Source organism: Oncorhynchus mykiss, chromosome 28, assembly GCF_013265735.2.
Source record: "Oncorhynchus mykiss isolate Arlee chromosome 28, USDA_OmykA_1.1, whole genome shotgun sequence".
Classification (NCBI taxonomy): Eukaryota; Metazoa; Chordata; class Actinopteri; order Salmoniformes; family Salmonidae; genus Oncorhynchus; species Oncorhynchus mykiss.
In genome coordinates, this window is record NC_048592.1 from 40473493 (window position 1) to 40494193 (window position 20701).

A 20701-nucleotide genomic window follows, 5' to 3' on the forward strand; every position below is an offset into this window, starting at 1 on the left:
TCAGGTCCCCCCCTGTCCATCTAGTCTTATTTATTATGATCTAGGATCAGGTCCCCCCTGTCCATCTAGTCTTATTTATTATTATCTAGGATCAGGTCCCCCTGTCCATCTAGTCTTATTTATTATGATCTAGGATCAGGTCCCCCTGTCCATCTAGTCTTATTTATTATTATCTAGGATCAGGTCCCCCTGTCCATCTAGTCTTATTTATTATGATCTAGGATCAGGTCCCCCCTATCCATCTAGTCTTATTTATTATGATCTAGGATCAGGTCCCCCCTATCCATCTAGTCTTATTTATTTTGATCTAGGATCAGGTCCCCCCTGTCCATCTAGTCTTATTTATTATGATCTAACAGGGGAAACTAGATCAACACTCCTACTCAGAGACGCTTTGTGAATATGGGCCCCGAGTCCTATCTAAAATCTGCTCGAGCTCAGTTTCAGAGTCTCTCTTACTCATGTGATCCCCCAGTTAGCATACGAGAGGTTACAACTACATCAAACAATCTGGAAGAGGAGAGAGAGGAGAGGGAGAGACAGAGGGACAGAGAGGGAGAGACAGAGGGACGGAGAGGGAGAGAGACAGAGAGGGAGAAACAGAGAGAGAGAGAGAGAGAGAGAGAGAGAGAGAGAGAGAGAGAGAGAGAGAGAGAGAGAACGAGAAAGAGAAAGAGAGGGAGAAAGAGAGAGAGAGGTCACAACTACATCAAACATACTGGAAGAGAGGAGAGAGAGAGAGAGAGAGAGAGAGAGAGAGAGAGAGAGAGAGAGAAAGAGAGAAAGAGAGAGAGAGAGAAAGAGAGAGAGAGAAAGAGAGAGAGAGCCCTCCGGTGGAGACTAACGGTATTGCCCTCTTAGGGTTAGGGTTACTATGAGCAGAGACCTGGAGCCCTTTGTATCAAGGATCAGGCCCCCCCCCCCCCCCCCCCCTGTCCATCTAGTCTTATTTATTATTATCTAGGATCAGGTCCACCCCCCTCCTTGTCCATCTAGTCTTGTTTATTATTATCTAGGATCAGGTCCCCCCTGTCCATCTAGTCTTATTTATTATGATCTAGGGTCAGGTCCCCCCTGTCCATCTAGTCTTATTTATTATGATCTAGGATCAGGTCCCCCCTGTCCATCTAGTCTTGTTTATTATGATCTAGGATGAGGTCCCCCCTGTCCATATAGTCTTATTTATTATGATCTAGGATCAGGTCCCCCTGTCCATCTAGTCTTGTTTATTATGATCTAGGATCAGGTCCCCCCTGTCCATCTAGTCTTGTTTATTATGATCTAGGATCAGGTCCCCCCTGTCCATCTAGTCTTGTTTATTATGATCTAGGATCAGGTCCCCCCTGTCCATCTAGTCTTGTTTATTATGATCTAGGATGAGGTCCCCCCTGTCCATCTAGTCTTATTTATTATTATCTAGGATCAGGTCCCCCCTGTCCATCTAGTCTTATTTATTATGATCTAGGATCAGGTCCCCCCTGTCCATCTAGTCTTATTTATTATGATCTAGGGTCAGGTCCCCCCTGTCCATCTAGTCTTGTTTATTATGATCTAGGATCAGGTCCCCCCTGTCCATCTAGTCTTATTTATTATGATCTAGGATCAGGTCCCCCCTGTCCATCTAGTCTTGTTTATTATGATCTAGGATCAGGTCCCCCCTGTCCATCTAGTCTTAATTATTTATTTATATTATTTTATTTTTTGAATTTTTACCCCTTTTTCTCCCCAATTTCGTGGTGTCCAATTGTTGTAGTAGCTACTATCTTGTCTCATCGCTAAAACTCCCGTACGGGCTCGGGAGAGACGAAGGTTGAAAGTCATGCGTCCTCCGATACCCAACCAAGCCGCACTGCTTCTTAACACAGCGCGCATCCAACCCGGAAGCCAGCCGCACCAATGTGTCGGAGGAAACACCGTGCACCTGGCAACCTTGGTTAGCGTGCACTGCGCCCGGCCCGCCACAGGAGTCGCTGGTGCGCGATGAGACAAGGACATCCCTACCGACCAAGCCCTCCCTAACCCGGGCGACACTAGGCCAATTGTGCGTCACCCCATGGACCTCCCGGTCGCGGCCGGTTACAACAGAGCCTGGGCGCGAACCCAGAGTCTCTGGTGGCACAGCTGGAGCTGCAGTACAGCCCTTAACCACTGCGGCCCCCGGGAGGCCCGCTAGTCTTATTTCTTATTATCTAGGATCAGGTCCCCCCCCCCCTGTCCATCTAGTCTTATTTATTATTATCTAGGATCAGGACCCCCCCCCAATCCATCTAGTCTTATTTATTATGATCTAGGATCAGGACCCCCCCTCCCTGCCCATCTAGTCTTATTTATTATTATCTAGGATGAGCCCCCCCCCCCCCCCTGTCCATCTAGTCTTATTTATTATGATCTAGGATCAGGTCCCCCCTGTCCATCTAGTCTTGTTTATTATGATCTAGGATCAGGTCCCCCCTGTCCATCTAGTCTTATTTATTATGATCTAGGATCAGGTCCCCCCTGTCCATCTAGTCTTATTTATTATTATCTAGGATCAGGTCCCCCTTGTCCATCTAGTCTTATTTATTATGATCTAGGATCAGCCCCCCCCCCCCCCCCCCTGTCCATCTAGTCTTGTTTATTATGATCTAGGATCAGGACCCCCTGTCCACCTAGTCTTGTTTATTATGATCTAGGATCAGGACCCCCCCCTCCCCCCCTGTCCATCTAGTCTTGTTTATTATGATCTAGGATCAGGCCCCCCCCCCTGTCCATCTAGTCTTATTTATTATGATCTAGGATCATGTCCCCCCTGTCCATCTAGTCTTGTTTATTATGATCATGTCCCCCTGTCCATCTAGTCTTGTTTATTATGATCTAGGATCAGGACCCCCCCCCCCCCCCTGTCCATCTAGTCTTGTTTATTATGATCTAGGATCTGCCCCCCCCCCCCCTGTCCATCTAGTCTTATTTATTATGATCTAGGATCATGTCCCCCCTGTCCATCTAGTCTTGTTTATTATGATCATGTCCCCCTGTCCATCTAGTCTTGTTTATTATGATCTAGGATCAGGTCCCCCTGTCCATCTAGTCTTGTTTATTATGATCTAGGATCAGGTCCCCCTGTCCATCTAGTCTTATTTATTATGATCTAACAGGGGAAACTAGATCAACACTCCTACTCAGAGACGCTTTGTGAATATGGGCCCCGAGTCCTATCTAAAATCTGCTCGAGCTCAGTTTCAGAGTCTCTCTTACTCATGTGATCCCCCAGTTAGCATACGAGAGGGAGAGACAGAGACACTGCGAGACAGACAAAATATAAAACAATTAGGGTGTCATTTCCCCAACAGTGAAACCCTTATTCAAGGTTTCAAAGACCTCTCTGATGAGAGTAGGCTACCCGTCCTGTTGGGGGAGGACGCAGAGAGCTGTGGGTTGGCAGCGCACTACATTGCTGCCTGCCATAAGATGAGGGACATCGTCTGACAGACCAATCAACCTGCACATGTCCTCTACTGTATGCTTATTGTTGAATGTATGGTTATTTTGACCCTTGGTTATTGTTGTTACTGTTGTCCAGGTGACAATTTTTATAATTATTGTGAATATCCAAAGTAAGCTTTGGAAATATGTACATTGTAACGTCAATAAAGCAAATTTAATTGACAGAGAGAGACACACGGAGAGAGAGACACAGAGAGAGAGAGAGGCACATGGAGAGAGAGACACAGAGAGAGAGAAAGAGAGACACTGGGAGAGAGAGACACAGGGAGAGAGAGACACAGGGAGAGAGAGACACAGGGAGAGAGAGACACAGAGAGACAGCGAGAGAGAGACATGGAGAGACAGACACGGAGAGAGAGACACGCAGAGACAGAGAGACACGGAGAGAGAGACAGAGACACAGAGAGAGAGACACGGAGAGAGAGACAGAGAGACACGGAGAGAGACAGCGAGAGAGAGACATGGAGAGACAGACACGGAGAGAGAGACACGCAGAGACAGAGAGACACGGAGAGAGAGACAGACACAGAGAGAGAGACACGGAGAGAGAGACAGAGAGACACGGAGAGAGACAGCGAGAGAGAGACATGGAGAGACAGACACGGAGAGAGAGACACGCAGAGACAGAGAGACACGGAGAGAGAGACAGAGACACAGAGAGAAGTAAAGTAAAATATACTTACTGAAAGTTGACTTTGTCTACTTGGAAACGCGTCTCGAATATCCCTGAAGTTAACACTCTGCATCGTAGCAGGTCCTGGTCTGTGGGAGTGTAGTCTCCTTGTCTTACTGAGTCAATTCTGTCCAGGAAACTGCAGAGACAAACACACACACACACACACCAATATCAATCAATTCATTCCAAATAAAACAACTATCATTCACCTCATTCCGTATAAACCACAACAGTCATTTCAACAGAGGCATCCCATTGCATCACATCTGGTTTACGGGGACCAGCATCACATCTGTTTTACGGGGTCCAGCATCACATCTGGTTTACGGGGACCAGCATCACATCTGGTTTACGGGGACCAGCATCACATCTGGTTTACGGGGACCAGCATCACATCTGGTTTACGGGGACCAGCATCACATCTGGTTTACGGGGACCAGCATCACATCTGGTTTACAGGGACCAGCATCACATCTGGTTTACAGGGACCAGCATCACATCTGGTTTACAGGGACCAGCATCACAACTGGTTTACGGGGACCAGCATCACATCTGGTTTACGGGGACCAGCATCACATCTGGTTTACGGGGTCCAGCATCACATCTGGTTTACGGGGACCAGCATCACATCTGGTTTACGGGGACCAGCATCACATCTGGTTTACGGGGTCCAGCATCACATCTGGTTTACGGGGACCAGCATCACATCTGGTTTACAGGGACCAGCATCAAATCTGGTTTACGGGGACCAGCATCACATCTGGTTTACGGGACCAGCATCACATCTGGTTTACAGGGACCAGCATCAAATCTGGTTTACGGGGTCCAGCATCACATCTGGTTTACAGGGACCAGCATCAAATCTGGTTTACGGGGACCAGCATCACATCTGGTTTACAGGGACCAGCATCACATCTGGTTTACGGGGACCAGCATCACATCTGGTTTACGGGGACCAGCATCACATCTGGTTTACGGGGACCAGCATCACATCTGGTTTACGGGGACCAGCATCACATCTGGTTTACGGGGACCAGCATCACATCTGGTTTACGGGGACCAGCATCACATCTGGTTTACGGGGACCAGCATCACATCTGGTTTACGGGGACCAGCATCACATCTGGTGTACAGGTACCAGCATCACATCTGGTTTACGGGGACCAGCATCACATCTGGTTTACGGGGACCAGCATCACATCTGGTTTACGGGGACCAGCATCACATCTGGTTTACAGGGACCAGCATCACATCTGGTTTACAGGGACCAGCATCACATCTGGTTTACAGGGACCAGCATCACAACTGGTTTACGGGGACCAGCATCACATCTGGTTTACGGGGACCAGCATCACATCTGGTTTACGGGGTCCAGCATCACATCTGGCTTACGGGGACCAGCATCACATCTGGTTTACGGGGACCAGCATCACATCTGGTTTACGGGGTCCAGCATCACATCTGGTTTACGGGGACCAGCATCACATCTGGTTTACAGGGACCAGCATCAAATCTGGTTTACGGGGACCAGCATCACATCTGGTTTACGGGACCAGCATCACATCTGGTTTACGGGGACCAGCATCACATCTGGTTTACAGGGACCAGCATCACATCTGGTTTACGGGGACCAGCATCACATCTGGTTTACGGGGACCAGCATCACATCTGGTTTACGGGGACCAGCATCACATCTGGTTTACGGGGACCAGCATCACATCTGGTTTACGGGGACCAGCATCACATCTGGTTTACAGGGACCAGCATCACATCTGGTTTACGGGGACCAGCATCACATCTGGTTTACGGGGACCAGCATCACATCTGGTTTACGGGGACCAGCATCACATCTGGTTTACGGGGACCAGCATCACATCTGGTTTACGGGGACCAGCATCACATCTGGTTTACGGGGACCATCATCACATCTGGTTTACGGGGACCATCATCACATCTGGTTTACGGGGACCAGCATCACATCTGGTTTACGGGGTCCAGCATCACATCTGGTTTACGGGGTCCAGCATCACATCTGGTTTACAGGGACCAGCATCACATCTGGTTTACAGGGACCAGCATCACATCTGGTTTACAGGGACCAGCATCACATCTGGTTTACAGGGACCAGCATCACATCTGGTTTACGGGGACCAGCATCACATCTGGTTTACGGGGACCAGCATCACATCTGGTTTACGGGGACCAGCATCACATCTGGTTTACAGGGACCAGCATCACATCTGGTTTACGGGGACCAGCATCACATCTGGTTTACGGGGACCAGCATCACATCTGGTTTATAGGGACCAGCATAAGTTAAACTGCAGTACCGATGTAAAAAGGAGTAGTGAAAACCGTGTTTCTAGACCAGAACCCTGGACTCATGTCTGGTGTGTCTCGGTGGCAAAAGCAGGGCTGTGTCAGTACCGGCCGTTGCCACCAGATGGCCGAGCTGCTCAGACTGTAGGGTTATTTCTGTCCGTCTCGATGGGGTGATTACATAAAATGGTTATTGTGGATGGAGGTTAGCCGTCCGTTGCTGATCTTACTGCTGACAGTGTTTCTCACAGAATTTCCATTTTAGATCATAAAGAAAATATGGACAGGGGGTACCTGATCCTAGTTCAGCACAGAGCTGTGGATAATGAAGACCTGATCCTAGATCAGCACAGAGCTGTGGATAATGAAGACCTGATCCTAGATCAGCCCAGAGTTGTGGATAATGAAGACCTGATCCTAGATCAGCACAGAGCTGTGGATAATGAAGACCTGATCCTAGATCAGCACAGAGCTGTGGATAATGAAGACCTGATCCTAGATCAGCACAGAGCTGTGGATAATGAAGACCGTATCCTAGATCAGCACAGAGCTGTGGATAATGAAGACCGTATCCTAGATCAGCACAGAGCTGTGGATAATGAAGACCTGATCCTAGATCAGCACAGAGCTGTGGATAATGAAGACCTGATCCTAGATCAGCACAGAGCTGTGAATAATGAAGACCTGATCCTAGATCAGCACAGAGCTGTGAATAATGAAGACCTGATCCTAGATCAATCTGAGCTGTGGATAATGACGACTTGATCCTAGATCAGCACAGAGCTGTGGATGATGAAGACCTGATCCTACTATAGATATAAACCAGACCCAGAGCTACTATAGATATAGACCAGACCTACAATAGATATAGACCTGACCTACTATGGATAAAGCCCAGACCTACTATAGATATAGACCAGACCCTGAACTACTATAGATATAGACCAGACCCACTATAGATATAGATCATGGCCTACTATAGATATAGGACAGACCTACTATAGATACAGACCAGACCTACTACAAATATAGACCAGACCCTGACCCACTATGGATTCAGACCAAACCTACTATAGATATAGACCAGACCCTGACCTACTGAAGATATAGACCCGACCCTGACCTACTATGGACCAGACCTACTATAGATACAGACCAGACCTACTATAGATATAGACAAGACCTACTTTATATATAGACCAGACCTACTATAGATATAGACCAGACCTACTATAGATATAGACCAGGCCCAGACCTACTATAGATATAGACCAGACCTACTATAGATATAGACCAGACCCACTATAGATATAGACCAGACCCTGACCTACTATAGATATAGACCAGACCTAATACAGATATAGACCAGACCTAATACAGATATAGACCAGGCCTACTATAGATATAGACCAGGCCTAGACCTACTATAGATATAGACCAGACCTACTATAGATATAGACCAGACCTACTATAGATATAGACCAGACCCTGACCTACTATAGATATAGACCAGACCTAATACAGATATAGACCAGACCTAATACAGATATAGACCAGGCCTACTATAGATATAGACCAGACCCAGACATACTATAGATATAGACCAGACCTACTATAGATACAGACAAGGCCCACTATAGATACAGTGCAGACCCAGACCTACTATAGATACAGAAAAGGCCCACTATAGATATAGACGAGACACAGACCTACTATAGATATAGACCAGACCTACTATAGATCAGACCTACTATAGATACAGACAAGGCCCGATATAGACCAGACCCAGACATACTATAGATATAGACCAGACCCAGACCTACTATAGATATAGACCAGACCTACTATAGATATAGACCAGACCCTGACCTACTATAGATATAGACCAGACCTACTATAGATATAGTCCAGACCTACTATATAAATAGACCAGACCATGACCTACTATAGATATAGACCAGGCCTACTATAGCTATAGACCAGACCCTGACCTACTATAGATATAGACCAGACCTACTATAGATATAGACCAGACCCTGACCTACTATAGATATAGACCAGACCTACTATAGATATAGTCCAGACCTACTATAGAAATAGACCAGACCCTGACCTACTATAGATATAGACCAGGCCTACTATAGCTATAGACCAGACCCTGACCTACTATAGATATAGACCAGACCTACTATAGATATAGACCAGACCCTGACCTACTATAGATATAGACCAGACCTACTATAGATATAGTCCAGACCTACTATAGAAATAGACCAGACCCTGACCTACTATAGATATAGACCAGACCTACTATAGATATAGACCAGACCGCCTATAGAAATAGACCAGACCTACTATAGATATAGACCCAGACCTACTATAAATATAGACCAGACCTACTATAGATATAGACTAGACCTACTATAGATATAGACCAGACCTACTATAGATTTAGACCAGACCTACTATAGATATAGACCAGACCCAATATAGATATAGACCAGACCCACTATAGATATAGACCATGACCTACAACAGATATAGACCAGGCCTACTATAGATATAGACCAGACCTACTATAGATACAGACAAGGCCCACTATATATATAGTCCAGACCCAGACCTACTATAGATATAGACCAAACCTACTATAGATATAGACCAGACCCTGACCTACTATAGCTATAGACAAGACCCTGACCTACTTTAGATATAGACCAGACCTAATACAGATATAGAAAAGGACTACTATAGATATAGACCAGACCTACTATAGATATAGACCAGACCCAGACCTACTATAGATATAGACCAGACCTACTATAGATACAGACCAGACCCAGACCTACTATAGATATAGACCAGACCTACTATAGATATAGACCAGACCCAGACCTACTATAGATATAGACCAGAACTACTATAGATATAGACCAGACCTACTATAGATACAGACCAGACCCAGACCTACTATAGATATAGACCAGACCTACTATAGATATAGACCAGACCTACTATAGATATAGACCAGACCTACTATAGATTTATACCAGACCTACTATAGATATAGACCAGACCTACTATAGATAAAGACCAGACCTACTATAGATTTAGACCAGACCTACTATAGATATAGACCAGACCTACTATAGATTTAGACCAGACCTACTATAGATATAGACCAGACCTACTATAGATAAAGACCAGACCTACTATAGATTTAGACCAGACCTACTATAGATATAGACCAGACCTACTATAGATAAAGACCAGACCTACTATAGATATAGACCAGACCCACTATAGATATAGACCATGACCTACAACAGATATAGACCAGGCCTACTATAGATATAGACCAGACCTACTATAGATACAGACAAGGACCACTATATATATAGTCCAGACCCAGACCTACTATAGATATAGACCAGACCTACTATAGCTATAGACCAGACCCTGACCTACTATAGCTATAGACCAGACCCTGACCTACTATAGCTATAGACCAGACCCTGACCTACTATAGATATAGACCAGACCTACTATAGATATAGACCAGACCTACTATAGATACAGACCAGACCCAGACCTACTATAGATATAGACCAGACCTACTATAGATACAGACCAGACCCAGACCTACATTAGATATAGACCCGACCTACTATAGATATAGATCCGACCTACTATAGATATAGACCAGATCTACTATAGATATAGACCAGACCTATTATAGATATAGACCCGACCCACTATAGATATAGACCCGACCCACTATAGATATAGACCAGACCCACTATAGATATAGACCATGACCTACTTTAGATATAGGACAGACGTACTATAGATATACACGAGACAAACTATAGATATAGACCAGACCTACTATAGATATAGACCCGACCCACTATTGATATAGACCAAACCTACTATAGATATAGACCAGACCCTGACCTACTATAGATATAGACCAAACCTACTATAGATATAGACCAGACCCTGACCTACTATAGATATAGACCAGAACTACTATAGATATAGACCAGACCCTGACCTACTATAGATATAGACCAGACCTACTATAGATTTAGACCAAACCTACTATAGATATAGACCAGACCTACTATAGATATAGACCAGACCTACTATAGATATAGACCAGACCTACTATAGATATAGACCAGACCTACTATAGATTTAGACCAGACCTACTATAGATATAGACCAGACCTACTATAGATAAAGACCAGACCTACTATAGATAAAGACCAGACCTACTATAGATATAGACCAGACCCACTATAGATATAGACCATGACCTACAACAGATATAGACCAGGCCTACTATAGATATAGACCAGACCTACTATAGATACAGACAAGGACCACTATATATATAGTCCAGACCCAGACCTACTATAGATATAGACCAGACCTACAATAGCTATAGACCAGACCCTGACCTACTATAGCTATAGACCAGACCCTGACCTACTATAGCTATAGACCAGACCCTGACCTACTATAGATATAGACCAGACCTACTATAGATATAGACCAGACCTACTATAGATACAGACCAGACCCAGACCTACTATAGATATAGACCAGACCTACTATAGATACAGACCAGACCCAGACCTACTATAGATATAGACCAGACCTACTATAGATATAGACCAGACCCAGACCTACTATAGATATAGACCAGACCTACTATAGAAATAGACCAGACCTACATTAGATATAGACCCGACCTACTATAGATATAGATCCGACCTACTATAGATATAGACCAGACCTACTATAGATATAGACCAGACCTACTATAGATATAGACCCGACCCACTATAGATGTAGACCCGACCCACTATAGATATAGACCCGACCTACTATAGATATAGACCAGACCCACTATAGATATAGACCATGACCTACTTTAGATATAGGACAGACGTACTATAGATATAGACGAGACAAACTATAGATATAGACCAGACCTACTATAGATATAGACCCGACCCACTATTGATATAGACCAAACCTACTATAGATATAGACCAGACCCTGACCTACTATAGATATAGAACAGACCAACTACAGATATAGACCCTGACCTACTATAGATATAGACCCTGACATACTATAGATATACCCCAAACCGACTATAGATATAGACCAGACCCAGACCTACTATAGATATAGACCAGACCTACAATAGATACAGAACAGGCCTAATATAGATACAGACCAGATCTACTATAGATACAGATTGGGCCCAGACCTACTAGAGATATAGACCAGACCTACAATAGATACAGAACAGGCCTAATATAGATACAGACCAGGCCTACTATAGATACAGATCGGGCCCAGACCTACTAGAGATATAGACCAGACCTACAATAGATACAGAACAGGCCTAATATAGATACAGACCAGGCCTACTATAGATATAGACCAGATCTACTATAGATACAGATCAGGCCCAGACCTACTAGAGATATAGACCAGACCCTGAACTACTATAGATACAGACCAGACCCTGAACTACTAAAGATACAGACTAGGCCTACTATAGATACAGACCAGACCTACTATAGATACAGACCAGACCTACTATAGATACAGACCAGACCTACTATAGATACAGACCAGACCTACTATAGATACAGACCAGACCTACTATAGATACAGACCAGACCTACTATAGATACAGACCAGACCTACTATAGATACAGACCAGACCTACTATAGATACCTACTATAGATACAGACCAGGCCAACTACAGATACAGACCAGGCCAACTATAGATACAGACCAGGCCAACTATAGATACAGACCAAGCCAACTATAGATATAGACCAGACCCTGACCTACTATAGATATAGACCAGACCCTGACCTACTATAGATATAGACCAGACCTACTATAGATATAGACCAGACCTACTATAGATATAGACCAGACCTACTATAGATATAGACCAGAACTACAATAGATATAGACCAGACCCTGACCTACCATAGATATAGACCAGACCTACGATAGATATAGACCAGACCTACTATAGATATAGACCAGACCTACTATAGATATAGACCAGACCCTGACCTACTATAGATATAGACCAGACCCTGAACTACTTTAGATATAGACCAGGCCTACTACAGATATAGACCAGGCCTACTATAGATATAGACCAGACCTACTATAGATCTATATCTAGACCAGACCTACTATAGATACAGACCAGACCTACTATAGATACAGACCAGACCCACTATAGATACAGACCAGACCCAGACCTACTATAGATATACACCAGACCTACATTAGATACAGACAGGGCCCAATATAGATATAGACAAGGCCCAATATAGATATAGACCATACCCAGACATACTATAGATATAGACCAGACCTACTATAGATATAGTCCAGACCTACTATAGAAATAGACCAGACCCTGACCTACTATAGATATAGTCCAGGCCTACTAGAGCTATAGACCAGACCCTGACCTACTATAGATATAGACCAGACCTACTATAGATACAGACCAGACCCAGACCTACTATTGATATAGACCAAGCCTACCATAGATATAGACAAGACCCTGACCTACTATTGATATAGACAATACCTACTATAGCTATAGACCAGACCCTGACCTACTATAGATATAGACAATACCTACTATAGATATAGACCAGACCCTGACCTACTATTGATATAGACCAAGCCTACCATAGATATAGACGAGACCCTGACCTACTATAGATATAGACAATACCTACTATAGATATAGACCAGACCCAGACCTACTATAGATATAGACCAGACCTACTATAGATACAGACAAGGCCCACTATAGATACAGTGCAGACCCAGACCTACTATAGATACAGAAAAGGCCCACTATAGATATAGACGAGACACAGACCTACTATAGATATAGACCAGACCTACTATAGATCAGACCTACTATAGATACAGACAAGGCCCGATATAGACCAGACCCAGACATACTATAGATATAGACCAGACCCTGACCTACTATAGATATAGACCAGACCTACTATAGATATAGTCCAGACCTACTATAGAAATAGACCAGACCCTGACCTACTATAGATATAGAACCAGACCTACTATAAATATAGACCAGACCTACTATAGATATAGACTAGACCTACTATAGATATAGACCAGACCTACTATAGATTTAGACCAGACCTACTATAGATATAGACCAGACCTACTATAGATATAGACTAGACCTACTATAGATATAGACCAGACCTACTATAGATTTAGACCAGGCCTACTATAGATATAGACCAGACCTACTATAGATACAGACAAGGCCCACTATATATATAGTCCAGACCCAGACCTACTATAGATATAGACCAGACCCTGACATACTTTAGATATAGACCAGACCCTGACCTACTATAGATATAGACCAGACCTACGATAGATATAGACCAGACCTACTATAGATATAGACCAGACCTATTATAGATATAGACCAGACCTACTATAGATATAGACCAGACCCTGACCTACTATAGAGATAGACCAGACCCACTATAGATATAGACCATGACCTACTATAGATATAGACCAGACCTACTATAGATATAGACCAGACCCTGACCTACTATAGATATAGACCAGACCCTGACCTACTTTAGATATAGACCAGGCCTACTACAGATATAGACCAGGCCTACTATAGATATAGACCAGACCTACTATAGATATAGATCTAGACCAGACCTACTATAGATATAGATCTAGACCAGACCTACTATAGATACAGACCAGACCTACTATAGATACAGACCAGACCCACTATAGATACAGACCAGACCCAGACCTACTATAGATATACACCAGACCTACTATAGATATACACCAGACCTACATTAGATACAGACAGGGCCCAATATAGATATAGACAAGGCTCAATATAGATATAGACCATACCCAGACATACTATAGATATAGACCAGACCTACTATAGATATAGTCCAGACCTACTATAGAAATAGACCAGACCCTGACCTACTATAGATATAGTCCAGGCATACTATAGCTATAGACCAGACCCTGACCTACTATAGATATAGACCAGACCTACTATAGATACAGACCAGACCCAGACCTACTATTGATATAGACCAAGCCTACCATAGATATAGACAAGACCCTGACCTACTATTGATATAGACAATAACTACTATAGCTATAGACCAGACCCTGACCTACTATTGATATAGACCAAGCCTACCATAGATATAGACGAGACCCTGACCTACTATTGATATAGACCAAGCCTACCATAGATATAGACGAGACCCTGACCTACTATTGATAAAGACCAGACCCTGACATACATTAGATATAGACCAGACACTGACCTACTATAGATATAGACCAGACCTACTATAGATATAGACCAGACCTAATACAGATATAGACCAGACCTAATACAGATATAGACCAGACCTACTATATATATAGACCAGACCCAGACCTACTACAGATATAGACCAGGCCTACTATAGATATAGACCAGACCCAGACATACTATAGATATAGACCTGATCCTACTATAGATATAGACCAGACCCAGACCTACTATAGATATAGACCAGACCTACTATAGATACAGACAAGGCCCACTATAGATACAGTGCAGACCCAGACCTACTATAGATACAGAAAAGGCCCACTATAGATATAGACGAGACACAGACCTACTATAGATATAGTCCAGACCTACTATAGAAATAGACCAGACCCTGACCTACTATAGATATAGACCAGGCCTACTATAGCTATAGACCAGACCCTGACCTACTATAGATATAGAACCAGACCTACTATAAATATAGACCAGACCTACTATAGATATAGACTAGACCTACTATAGATATAGACCAGACCTACTATAGATTTAGACCAGACCTACTATAGATATAGACCAGACCCACTATAGATATAGACCATGACCTACAACAGATATAGACCAGGCCTACTATAGATATAGACCAGACCTACTATAGATACAGACAAGGCCCACTATATATATAGTCCAGACCCAGACCTACTATAGATATAGACCAGACCCTGACATACTTTAGATATAGACCAGACCCTGACCTACTATAGATATAGACCAGAACTACTATAGATATAGACCAGACCAACTACAGATATAGACCCTGACCTACTATAGATATAGACCCTGACATACTATAGATATAGACCAGACCTACTATAGATTTAGACCAAACCTACTATAGATATAGACCAGACCTACTATAGATATAGACCAGACCTACTATATAGACCAGACCTACTATAGATATAGACCAGACCTACTATAGATATAGACCAGACCTACTATAGATATAGACCAGACCTACTATAGATTTAGACCAGACCTACTATAGATATTGACCAGACCTACTATAGATAAAGACCAGACCTACTATAGATATAGACCAGACCCACTATAGATATAGACCATGACCTACTATACATATAGACCATGACCTACAACAGATATAGACCAGGCCTACTATAGATATAGACCAGACCTACTATAGATACAGACAAGGCCCACTATATATATAGTCCAGACCCAGACCTACTATAGATATAGACCAGACCTACTATAGATATAGACCAGACCCTGACCTACTATAGCTATAGACCAGACCTAATACAGATATAGAAAAGGCCTACTATAGATATAGACCAGACCTACTATAGATATAGACCAGACCCAGACCTACTATAGATATAGACCATACCTACTATAGATATAGACCAGACCCAGACCTACTATAGATATAGATCAGACCTACTATAGATATAGACCAGACCCACTATAGAAATAGACCAGACCTACATTAGATATAGACCCGACCTACTATAGATATAGACCCGACCCACTATTGATATAGACCATGACCTACTTTAGATATAGACCAGACCCACTATAGAAATAGACCAGACCTACATTAGATATAGACCCGACCTACTATAGATATAGATCCGACCTACTATAGATATAGACCCGACCCACTATAGATGTAGACCCGACCCACTATAGATATAGACCAAACCTACTATAGATATAGACCAGACCCTGACATACTTTAGATATAGACCAGACCTACTATAGATATAGACCAGACCCTGACCTACTATAGCTATAGACAAGACCCTGACCTACTTTAGATATAGACCAGACCTAATACAGATATAGAAAAGGCCTACTATAGATATAGACCAGACCTAATATAGATATAGACCAGACCCAGACCTACTATAGATATAGACCAAGCCTACCATAGATATAGACGAGACCCTGACCTACTATTGATATAGACCAAGCCTACCATAGATATAGACCAGACCCTGATATACATTAGATATAGACCAGACACTGACCTACTATAGATCTAGACCAGACCTACTATAGATACAGACAAGGCCCACTATATATATAGACCAGACCCAGACCTACTATAGATCTAGACCAGACCCAGACCTACTATAGATCTAGACCAGACCTACTATAGATACAGACAAGGCCCAATATAGATATAGACCAGACCCAGACATACTATAGATATAGACCAAACCTACTATAGATATAGACCAGACCTACTATAGATACAGACAGGGCCCAATATAGATATAGACCAGACCCAGACATACTACAGATAGACAAGACCTACTATAGATATAGACCAGACCCTGACCTACTATAGATATAGCCCAGACCTACTATAGATATAGACCAGACTCTGACCTACTATTGATATAGACCAAGCCTACTATAGATATAGACCAGAACCTGACAAACTATTGATATAGACTAGACCCTGACCCACTATTGATATAGACCAGACCTACTATAGATATAGACCAGACCTACTATAGATATAGACCAGACCCAGACCTACTATAGATATAGACCAGACCTACTATAGATACAGACCAGACCCAGACCTACTATAGATATAGACCAGACCTACTAGAGATATAGACCAGACCTACTAGAGATATAGACCAGACCTACTAGAGATACAGACCAGACCTACTATAGATATAGACCAGACCCTGACCTACTATAGATATAGTCCAGACCTACTATAGATATAGACCAGACATTCTATAGATATAGACCACACCTACTATAGATATAGACTAGACCTACTATAGATATAGACTAGACCTACTATAGATATAGACCAGACCGACTATAGATATAGACCAGACCGACTGTAGATATAGACCAGACCGACTGTAGATATAGACCAGACCGACTATAGATATAGACAAGACCTACTATAGATATAGACCAGACCTACTATAGATATAGACCAGACCTACTATAGATATAGACCAGACCTACTATAGATATAGACCAGACCTACTATAGATATAGACTAGACCTGCTATAGATATAGACTAGACCTACTATAGATATAGACTAGACCTACTATAGATATGGACCAGACCGACTATAGATATAGACCAGACCGACTATAGATATAGACCAGACCCTGACCTACTATAGCTATAGACCAGACCTACTAGAGATATAGACAAGACCCTGACCTACTATAGATATAGACCAGACCCTGACCTACTATAGATATAGACCAGACCTACTATAGATATAGACCAGACCCTGACCTACTATTGATATAGACCAAGCATACCATAGATAGACGAGACCCTGACCTACTATTGATATAGACCAAGCCTACCATAGAGATAGACGAGACCCTGACCTACTATTGATATAGACCAAGCCTACCATAGATATAGACCAGACCCTGACCTACTATAGATATAGACCAGACCTACTATATATATACAACAGACCCAGACCTACTATAGATCTAGACCAGACCTACTATAGATATAGACCCTGACCTACTATAGATATAGACCAGACCTACTATAGATATAGACCAGACCTACTATAGATATAGACCAGACCCTGACCTACTATAGATATAGACCAGACCTACTATAGATATAGACCCTGACCTACTATAGATATAGACCAGACCTACTATAGATATAGACCAGACCCTGACCTACTATAGATATAGACCAGACCTACTATAGATATACAACAGACCCAGACCTACTATAGATCTAGACCAGACCTACTATAGATATAGACCCTGACCTACTATAGATATAGACCAGACCTACTATAGATATAGACCAGACCCTGACCTACTATAGATATAGACCAGACCCAGACCTACTATAGATATAGACCAGACCTACTATAGATATAGACCAGACCCTGACCTACTATAGATATAGACCAGACCTACTAGAGATATAGACCAGACCTACTAGAGATATAGACCAGACCTACTAGAGATACAGACCAGACCTACTATAGATATAGACCAGACCTACTATAGATATAGACCCTGACCTACTATAGATATAGACCAGACCTACTAGAGATATAGACCAGACCTACTAGAGATATAGACCAGACCTACTAGAGATATAGACCAGACCCTGACCTACTATAGATATAGTCCAGAGCTACTATAGATATAGACCAGACCTACTATAGATATAGACCAGACCAACTATAGATATAGACCAGACCTACTATAGATATAGACCAGACCTACTATAGATATAGACCAGACCTACTACAGATATAGACCTGGCCTACTATAGATATAGACCAGACCTACTATAGATATAGACCAGACCCTGACCTACTATTGATATAGACCAAGCATACCATAGATAGACGAGACCCTGACCTACTATTGATATAGACCAAGCCTACCATAGAGATAGACGAGACCCTGACCTACTATTGATATAGACCAAGCCTACCATAGATATACAACAGACCCAGACCTACTATAGATCTAGACCAGACCTACTATAGATATAGACCCTGACCTACTATAGATATAGACCAGACCTACTATAGATATAGACCAGACCCTGATCTACTATAGATATAGACCAGCCCTACTATAGATACAGACAAGGCCCACTATAGATATAGACCAGACCCAGACCTACTATAGATATAGACCAGACCTACTATAGATATAGACCCTGACCTACTATAGATATAGACCAGACCTACTTTAGATATAGACCAGACCCTGACCTACTATAGATATAGACCAGACCTACTATAGATATAGACCAGACCCTGACCTACTATAGATATAGACCAGACCTACTAGAGATATAGACCAGACCTACTAGAGATACAGACCAGACCTACTATAGATATAGACCAGACCTACTATAGATATAGACCCTGACCTACTATAGATATAGACCAGACCTACTAGAGATATAGACCAGACCTACTAGAGATACAGACCAGACCTACTATAGATATAGACCAGACCCTGACCTACTATAGATATAGTCCAGACCTACTATAGATATAGACCAGACCTACTATAGATATAGACCAGACCTACTATAGATATAGACCAGACCTACTATAGATATAGACCAGACCTACTATAGATATAGACCAGACCTACTATAGATATAGACTAGACCTACTATAGATATAGATCAGACCGACTATAGATATAGACCAGACAGACTATAGATATAGACCAGACCTACTATAGATGTAGACCAGACCTACTATAGATGTAGACCAGACCTACTATAGATATAGACCCTGACCTACTATAGATATAGACCAGACCTACTATAGATATAGACCAGACCCTGACCTACTATAGATATAGACCAGACCTACTATAGATATAGACCAGACCCTGACCTACTATAGATATAGACCAGACCTACTAGAGATATAGACCAGACCTACTAGAGATACAGACCAGACCTACTATAGATATAGACCAGACCTACTATAGATATAGACCCTGACCTACTATAGATATAGACCAGACCTACTAGAGATATAGACCAGACCTACTAGAGATACAGACCAGACCTACTATAGATATAGACCAGACCTACTATAGATTTAGACCAGACCTACTATAGATATTGACCAGACCTACTATAGATAAAGACCAGACCTACTATAGATATAGACCAGACCCACTATAGATATAGACCATGACCTACTATACATATAGACCATGACCTACAACAGATATAGACCAGGCCTACTATAGATATAGACC

General features: G+C 42.6%; 1 protein-coding gene across 2 annotated transcripts in view; it reads right to left on the reverse strand.

Annotated features, from left to right (window-relative positions):
- LOC110508251 (guanine nucleotide-binding protein G(olf) subunit alpha) overlaps positions 1-20701 on the reverse strand; it is a 135617-nt gene that overhangs the window by 21177 nt on the left and 93739 nt on the right. For both annotated transcript variants that reach the window (XM_036966055.1, XM_036966056.1), the window contains exon 6: positions 4167-4295. In XM_036966055.1, coding sequence (XP_036821950.1) covers positions 4167-4295 — 129 coding nt within the window. The remainder of the gene's footprint in view (positions 1-4166; positions 4296-20701) is intronic.